The sequence below is a fragment of the Leptidea sinapis genome, chromosome 17, assembly GCF_905404315.1.
Source record: "Leptidea sinapis chromosome 17, ilLepSina1.1, whole genome shotgun sequence".
Taxonomy (NCBI): domain Eukaryota; kingdom Metazoa; phylum Arthropoda; class Insecta; order Lepidoptera; family Pieridae; genus Leptidea; species Leptidea sinapis.
The window spans coordinates 551,997-561,549 of record NC_066281.1 but is presented as its reverse complement, the minus strand read 5'-3'; the positions used below and the strand labels follow the sequence as shown (position 1 = coordinate 561,549).

At 36.6% G+C, this 9,553-nt stretch overlaps 1 protein-coding gene and 1 pseudogene across 1 annotated transcript; both read left to right on the top strand.

Annotated features, from left to right (window-relative positions):
• Positions 1-1,060, top strand: LOC126969109 (uncharacterized; annotated as a pseudogene).
• A 160-nt stretch (positions 1,061-1,220) lies between these two features.
• Positions 1,221-9,241, top strand: LOC126969108 (pre-piRNA 3'-exonuclease trimmer-like). Its single transcript, XM_050814417.1, has 7 exons — positions 1,221-1,806; positions 2,133-2,367; positions 2,669-2,820; positions 3,867-4,002; positions 4,892-5,227; positions 5,315-5,442; positions 9,220-9,241. Exons 1-5 carry the CDS (start codon positions 1,679-1,681, stop codon positions 5,222-5,224), a joined length of 984 nt encoding a protein of 327 aa, XP_050670374.1. The 5' UTR covers positions 1,221-1,678; the 3' UTR covers positions 5,225-5,227; positions 5,315-5,442; positions 9,220-9,241.
• The last annotated feature ends 312 nt before the right edge of the window (positions 9,242-9,553 follow it).

Here is a 9,553-nt window from a genome sequence, read left to right as displayed (position 1 = left end):
ATAAGTGTAGCAAAATAATAAATCACCCAACCCCAAGCCTCTGGTTTATTTAGATGAAACTTTTATTCACTCTTCACATATATCTAACAAATGTTGGCAAGGAGGCGTAGAAGGAGTATTAAAGCATGTATCAAAAGGTCAAAGATATATTATTGTTCATGCGGGAGGGGATGCAGGATTTGTTAAAAATGCACTCACAGTATTTAAATCAAATACAAAAAGCAAATTGAAAAACTTTTACCTTATTTAATAGAGCCATCAATTATTATAATGAATAATGCTCCTAATCGCCGTGTTTGCGTGAATAAAGTCCTAAATTCAAACGCTTTACAAAGACATATGCAGTTATGGCTTAGGCAAAATAAAATCGAGTGTGGAGAAGATTTAACTAAAACCCCAACTGTTAGAAATAATTAATAGAAACAAACCTGAGCCCATATACGAGATTGATAGGATTTTGGCAGAAAATAGTCACAGGTCCTTGTATTTACCCCCCTATCACAGTGACCTTAATCCAATTGAAATAATATGGAGCACAATGAAAAGAAACGTGGCCAGCGTAAAAATTTATCTCAAAAATGATGGGATCTCTCGCCTGGTAATAGATGCATATTTCAGTTCATAAGTGGAAACAGCATTGTAAACATGTTCGTAGGCTAGATGGAGAGTATGTAAAACAGGACTCGTGTTTAAATGAACCTTTTATTATAAATGTGACAAGTGACAGTGAAACTGAGGGTGATTCTGATAGTGATGATCCTTTCAACCAGGATAATGTTGCACATTCTTCAAAAACTGTGTTTGACCACAATACAAACGTGTTTTCAATTAATCCTAAAAAAATATTGTGTTTGAAGTAAAACTTCTTTAGGCGTTACTTGGGGGTAACTCAAAATATTTTTCTGACGGAAGTAACGTTAGTAGGCCTACCACTAATATCTAGATGGGTCTTTTAATAAGAACTTCTTGTTTGACCCTTGACCTCCTTGTTAAAAGGATATTGCAGTAGATATACATTATATAACATTATATATATATAATCGCTATGTCACACAGCAGTTTTTTCCCTATGAATGTGGTGTTATAATTTATCGTAAATACAAACTAAATAATATAAATAAAAGTTTGTCGACTTTTGTGCACATTGGAATTAATTAGCAACACAGATAAGTTGGTGACACTGTAATAAAATTTTTTCAAAGAGGATGTAAATACTATTATTACATAAATAATAAAAATTTAAATATAATGTAGTATCAAACGTGCAGTCATTTGACATTAGTTTGAAATAGCAGTATTTACAGTATCGCGATTGGCCACGAAGTGTAATCCGGCTAAGTTTGAATGCGAACAGTTGCCTAAAACGTGGATTTCGGCTAACTCGGTTTATTTACAAGAAAGGCGTCATCTGTCAATCTGTCAATGACTGCACGTTTCATACAATGAAACGCTTTTTATTAGAGTTTCGCTAGCCTGATTTTTTTGTTTAAACTTACTTACTTCAACCACAAAAAATATTCACACAGTTTTATAAATATCGATAAAGTTGTAAACAGTTTATAATAGATATTTGACTATTAACTATAAAAGTGAATAGTATAAAAATTACCAATATAGTTATTTACTATCACGAAATTGACACACATGTTATTGTTGAAAATAATTTAAGCTTGCAACTATGGAAATCACAAAAAAAAACTTTTCCGAACAATTAGACCGAATAGCCAAAGATATTAAACAATCAAGTTTTATTGGATTTGATGCAGAATTTACAGCTCTTTTAACAGGCGATGCTTTTAAACACAGGTTTGTTAAATTTGGTCTATTTAGAAGAATATCCCAATCTTACTTCAGATTATGGCCTATGTAAACTTTTTATTAAATTACCCTCCTAGTAATTAACTTCTACTTACGATTTAGAAATCGTTAAAACGTTGAATTCAATACCATATTTTCATTTATAATATTATGTGACCTTAGAAACAGAATATTAATAATTATTGGTACTTACCTAAAACTATGAAAACATGCTAAAAGTTCTAATACATTATAAGTACATTTATTTTATTATTCTTATGTAATAATATTTATTAAGTTCTAAATAGTAAAGTTTTGTTATTCAAAATTTCCAGCCTTTTTGATACCTGTGAAGAGAGGTACAACAAAATAAAAGATGGAGCTGGGAAAATGATAATGACCCAAGTTGGTTTGACAATGTTCCAGTACGAGAGAGATTTAGATACATATAATGCAGTTGGGTACACCTTCCACCTATGTCCACAGTATTTTGGAGATGTTGATCAGTCATTCATATTTCAAGCATCCACATTACGTTTTCTGTGCCGGCATAATTTTGACTTCAACAAGGTATACCATTTTAATGGAATTTTTATTTTATATTGTTGTATTTTTACATAATACATATAAATATTCTAAACAATATAAATATGAAATATTTGTGTGCTATCATTTATAATGGTGTTCTGCTTAATTTTAAAAAAAATCATGCATTAGTTATTTTTGTAATTTTGTTTTAATGTGAATTGTGAACTTATTTGTGCATCAGAAATTCTACAAGTCATGTAACTAAATAATGTTTATATATTTATCCAAGTACATCAGGAGCAACTTTAATATATATTTAGAGATTTACAATAACTTGTTTTAGTTTACTTATGATGGTCTGCCATATCTAAGTAAAGCTGAGGAAGAAAATGTGAAACTCCAATTGATGGAGAAACAGCTTTTCAATCATTTAAACAGTTCATTAGAAATGAGTGGTGAAAGGATACTGCAGCATCATTGTTCTGAAGTGTCCAAGTATGTGGTCTTTACTAATTTTTCTGACAAAGTATTAACATAACTACCTAGTATCAATTATAATTAAAAGTGTTTTTTATACTCTTATAATTTACTATGTAACATTTTATTAGCTTGGGCAACCCATTCTAAAAACATTGGTTTTAGATAATTTTTGACTGAGACTGAGATACACTCAGTAAAAAACTATAAACCAACTAATATACTTATAATCCTGCTCATTTTCTCATGTGTGGGTGTTTGTTTCTAATTTAGTACATCCTGGATGATAATTAATTATGATGAGTAGTTGTTATTTAAAAGTTTATCAACAAAACCTGTCAGTTCAGTTTTCAGAGTCACCCATTTAATATTCTTATAATATATGCTTGGGCTTGTCCTGACTGCCTACTGCATATGATGGTTTTAAAAACTCAACAAAATTTTACAATAGAAGTACATGTGAAAGTACATCTTCAATTTTCTTTGAAAACAAAATGGTAGCTTCCTATTGATTTTAAATTAAAAGATAAATACATAGCCACTCATTGCTGTTGTCATACACCTGTACTTTGCATCTATATATATAAAAATGAATTGCTGTTCGTTAGTCTCACTAAAACTCGAGAATGGCTGGTCCGATTTGGCTAATTTTGGTCTTGAATTATTTGTGGAAGTCCAGAGAAGGTTTAAAAGGTGAATAAATATTAAAATGCTTGGAAATAAATAAAAACAACATTTTTTTTTCCTTTGATGTGTCCCCCATCCCCCATTCATTTTAATTAACCTGAGAGTTGAACAAAGCATACAAGATTTTATGACGATACATCACTCAACGGTTAGCTCAGTTGGGAGAGCACTGGCACAGAATGCCAGAGGTCGTGGGTGCAAGTCTCGCATTATTCATAAAATTTTGTTTTCAAATTTTATTTGTGTATTGAAGTAAGGGTTATCACTAAAAAACATAACATTTATATGACTGCTTCTCAATCCATTATAAGCCAATAACCGATAACATTAAACTTTGCTCTTATATTGTCAATATTGTGCTAATTTTAATTTTTCAGGTGGATAGCAAATAGTGATGATGATACAATGTACATTGATATTGAAGACCCAGTTCTCCGATATTTATTGCACAATGAGTTAAGATTGCGTTTTCATAATATACTCACAACAGATAGCTTAGGTAATAGTAATAAGGTAATTGTGCTAGTACTCAAAATATCATGCTGTAATAAGAAATTTTTAAAACAGCTTCTGCCAGTGTGTTGTCACTTTTCATTGTTTTAGAGTGCCTTGTGATTATTTTATAGAATATTGGGAGATATTAGCTTATTTTCACCTTTTTTTATATAAGGGGGAGGTATACACTTTTACTTTACTTTTAGTCTTCAAGACAATGTGAAAGATGAAATCTTGGAAATGTGCTCACTCTGTGTAACCTTATATGACGTTGATTGTATCTTCTAAATCAGTTGACATCATGTTAAGAAGTAATGTTTCAATTAATTGATATGCTGAACATGTCCACTGTTTATTATACAATCACATAAAACTAGATATAAATAACACTTGAAAGAATAATTTAAAACTTGCTTTACATTAAAAACAAAAAAGTTTCTATATATCTCGACTGGATATTGTGGTTAAAATCTATATGATTATCTTTCTTCCCTTCTATCATTATTTTTCTTTCTTCATGCTCATTTATGTAACTTGTTCTCCTTTATTATAACTGTGTAAAAAATATAAAGCTAGACCTGTGCCATAGTGATGTCACTGGCACATGTCAAAAGTTTACTGTGGCTTTAAATATCACACTCCCTTGGAAATTATTCAATAATTCAGGAAAATCTTTGCTATATGGTCTGTATGGTAGATCATGTTTATTGGTTCAGTTAGAAGGTTAAAAGCTAACTAACTTACATACACATTAAAATATGAGTAAAGATTACATATTAACCCAAATACAAAAACAGGAAAATTTAAAAAATATTGCATACCTATGATTTTCATTTGCTATGGAAACTCAACTTAGATATGCTTATCAGTTGAAATTACTTACATAAATTATCCAATATTGTTACAGGTTCTGATATACAGAGATAAATTTGTTGAAGGTGCAAACAGTGCACCTATGCAAATACTAGAAGAGAATTTGTTGAGCCATCTCCGAGGCTTCTCACAGATTCTAAACATTTTGTCTGAATGTGAAAAGCCAATTATTGGACACAATATATTTATGGACATGATTCTTCTGCACAGTCAGTTCATAGGTCCTTTACCAAAGCAGTACTCTACATTCAAGAAAAATATAAACAATTTGTTTCCAGTCATTTTTGACACAAAATATATTTCACATGAGATGGCGAAGAAATTGACAATGGATGAAGTGTGGAAGTCCAATGCACTGCAAGAGTAAGGGGTATTTATTTTATTTTTTGCTTCCTTACCAATGTTTCTACTTATTTGTTATTTTTGTTCTCAGATGTTAAAATAAATTCTATTTCAGTTTGTATGAATTTTTCTCTGGAGGCAAATGCAAGAAATTGGAACAGGGTGTCAATTTTGTCAGGCTTACCACACCATTTGACGTGAAACAATCTTACCATGAGGCTGGCTGGGATTCTTATTGTTCAGGTATTATTTACAACCAATAAAAATTAATTTCGATCTAAAGAAAAACAATCATGTTTCAGCTTTATAAAAACAAGTCCTGAATGAAACATACAGTTCCTTAATGATTTTTTATGCTAAAACTAAATTATTTGACTGAGAAATCCAGTGATTTAGCACACACAGCATGGTTCTCTACTTTCTTTCTCTTCTAATACACTACATTAGTTTAAACAGTATGAAGATTTTTGATTTAATGAATATAGGTTGTAATCAGGTGTATGGTACTAGACTCTCCCCACAGCCAATGAACACTGTTATTCGCCAAGACTGTATGCTATCTCCTACAGTTCTTGCCTGTTGCCTTGCCTTACAGTTTGCCCTGTGCTGCCTCGGGGCGTAAAAAGAATAGGGTAGTCCCAGGTCCAAGGGTGTCGTAAGAGGCGACTACGGGCTTTTTGAAAGTGGGAGAGTCTCGCTGCTGCCTTATGACGTCAGCACAATCGGGCCAGACTCGTCCGGGTTACTTACCACACTCGCACAGAATACCGGCGTGAAGTAGCGGCCTAGTGCCGCTATGTTTCGCATAGGTTAGTGACGAGGACCGGAGGCCATTCTTTGAAAATTGGCGAGCAGCTTTCCAGTTACCCGACCGGAACATGCAAGTTCTGGTCGTTGTCGAAAGCTGCTCTTGGTAACTTCAACCAGCCGTCCATGCCGCCGTTGCACATGAGAAATGACACCCTGGCCCATACGGCAAAAGAGAAAGCCGATCTCCTGTGCACTCTTTTTTCCTCCAACTCGACTCTTGACGACAACGGAAAAACACCGCCGACCATCCCGCGGTGTCAGAGCTCCATGCCTGAAGTACAGTTCCGACAGAAAACTGTTAGGCGAGCTCTGTTTTCGTTGGACGTCAGGAAGTCGAGCGGGCCGGATGGCATTTCTCCAATCGTGCTTAGAACGTGTGCCCCTGAGTTGACGCCGGTGCTAACGCGTTTATTCCGGCACTCTTATTCAAAAGGCGTAGTCCCTGATTCATGGAAGTCAGCCCTTGTCCATCCGATCCCAAAAAAAGGAGACAGTTCGGATCCGGCAAACTACAGGCCTATTGCTATTACCTCCCTGCTCTCCAAAATTATGGAGAGCATAATTAACCGCCAGCTCTTGGTATACCTTGAGGGTCACCAGTTGATCAACGACCGGCAGTACGGCTTTCGCCATGGTCGGTCGACTGGCGATCTTCTGGTATACCTAACACACAGATGGGCGGCGGCTATTGAAAGCAAGGGGGAAGGCCTGGCAGTTGGTCTGGATATAGCGAAGGCCTTTGATCGTGTATGGCACAAGGCGCTCCTCGCAAATCTTCCATCATTTGGGCTTCCCGAGAGCTTATGCAAGTGGACCTCCAGCTTCCTCACTGGGCGCAGCATACAGGTCGTTATCGACGGTTATTGCTCGAATCCCAAGCCCGTGAACGCTGGAGTGCCCCAAGGCTGTGTGCTATCTCCCACGCTGTTTCTTCTGCATATCAATGATATGTTGGACACCGCCAACATGCATTGCTATGCAGACGACAGCACTGGTGATGCCGTATACACGGCCCATGCAGGTCTCTCTCGGGAAAACGTCGACCAGTGCCGGGTGAAACTTGTGTCTTCTATCGAGTCCTCTCTCGAGAAGGTCGCGGAATGGGGTAAGTTGAACCTTGTCCAATTTAACCCCCAGAAGACTCAAGTTTGCGCGTTTACCACTAAAAAAACCCCATTTGCCGTATCACCGCTCTTCGAGAACACTTCCCTTAAAGCCTCGCCTAGTATCGGAATACTGGGTCTCGAAATCTCGAGCAATTGCCAATTCCGTGGCCATCTGGAGGGCAAAGCCAAACTGGCTTCAAAGAAACTGGGCGTCATAAATAGAGCACGGCAATACTTCAAGCCGGCCCATATTCTAGCGCTCTACAAAGCGCAGGTCCGGCCTCACATGGAGTATTGCTGTCATCTCTGGTCTGGCGCACCCCAGTATCAGCTCGATCCATTTGACCGCGTGCAACGCAGAGCAGCTCGAATTGTCGGGGACCCAGTACTCTGTGAACGGCTGGATCACTTGGCGTTGCGTAGAGACGTCGCTTCATTGTGTGTCTTCTACCGCATTTACCACGGGGAGTGTTCCGAAGAGCTGTTCAATCTGATTCCTGCCGCCGAATTTCACCTTCGCACGACACGCCACAAGTTACGATATCATCCCCACCATCTGGATGTGTGGCGGTCCTCCACAGTGCGGTTTTCAAGGAGCTTTCTTCCTCGTACCACGAAGCTGTGGAATGAGCTTCCTTGTGCGGTGTTTCCGGGACGATACGACATGGGTACCTTCAAGAAAAGCGCGTACACCTTCCTTAAAGGCCGGCAACGCTCTTGTGATTCCTCTGGTGTTGCAGGAGAGTGTGGGCGGCGGTGATCACTTAACACCAGGTGACCCGTACGCTCGTTTGTCCTCCTATTCCATAAAAAAAAAAAAATTGGTCTCTTCCCCTCAAATTTCCGCCTCGTACAATTACAACCTCGTACAACCGCGTCGTAGAATGTGGCCAAAGTATCTCATGAACCGCTGCAGACATGTAGTGGATAGACGTGGACTGCTCCCTATTTTTAGCTACTTAAGGATCGAGGCGATCTTAGCATACGGAGCCAGCACCACATCTCAAACGCGTCAATCCGTTGTCTGTCAGCCGATTTCTGGGTCCAAGTTGCGGCTTCATAGAGCGCGATGGAAAAGACAAGAGAGCGGTGAATTTTCGTCCGATGGGTGATATTTCTATCCTTCCACACCTTGCTTAGCTGTGTCATTGCTGTTTTGGCCATTCCAATTCGCCTCCTTATTTCGATCTCGCAGTTACCTCTGTTCGTGATCACTCAGCCAAGGTAGTTGAACTGATCCACGGTTTCATAGCTGTGTAGGAGGTATTTATACAGCTTATTCTGATGTTTATAATTATTATTTATTTATTATATATATATATATATATTACTGCCATTGTAAAATACTCTATTTAAATGAAAAGAGTGGCTGTTGAGTTTCTTGAGACAACAAATTGTAGAAATAAATAACATAAATGAGAAACTGGAGATGACTACAAAAAAATGTATAAGAGCTTTATGCAATGTCAGTCCTCTAGAATCGTGTAGACCATTATTCAAAAAGCACCGTCTGTTAACGCTTACTAGTCTGTATATATTAGAAATTTGTATGTTCATTAAAAACATGGTGAACTTTTTAAACCAGCAAAGGACTATTCCTTATTAGGATTAAGAGATCCAACTCGCCTTCTGATGCCATACTGTAGAACAGCGCTTCATCAAAATAACGCAAATGTTATATGTGTTAGGGTCTTTAACCACCTTCCAAAGAATATTAGAGAGATGCCTAAAACATTAATGCATAAAAAATTAAAATCATGGCTAATAGATAAATGCTTTTATAGTTTAAAAGAATTCTTTAGCCAAAAATAATAGCATTTAAATATAATTTTTGAGAGGTACCTACAAACTAATGTTTATTTAATATTATATTATTGAATTAAAACTATGTAATGTTTATTAGTGACGTATAAATATAAAAAATATTGACAATCAAATATTTGTATGCCGATATTTGGCCAATTAATTATTGTTAACAACTATATTACCACGATTCATACAAATAAATCATTTCATTTCATTTCGAACATAGTGTAGATTCAGTAATTTAAAAGAAATATTTGTAGTAATAAAGTTTATTTGACTTTGACTATACTTCGTCCAGGTTACTGCTTGTTGCGGCTAGGTCACTGGGCCGCCTGCGAGCTGAGTGGCTCGTACAGGCCTGTGGGACCTCGGGAAAAACTCGCAGCGTTGGAGGTCTACCGTAACAAGGTCAATGTTATCCGTGGAGCAATTCCTTATATGGTAAGTCAAAGCTCTTATAGTTATTCAGCCTCAATCAATATTCAAGCATTCTTTACTTTCTTCATCTTCTAAGATTCCATGCTGTTATCTTTTATTGGTGTTTGTCACTACAACCGATTCATTTTTATTAAATATACAAATTTAATTTGTACCATGGATTATGCAGGACTCCAAGCCGCACCTCAAGGGTT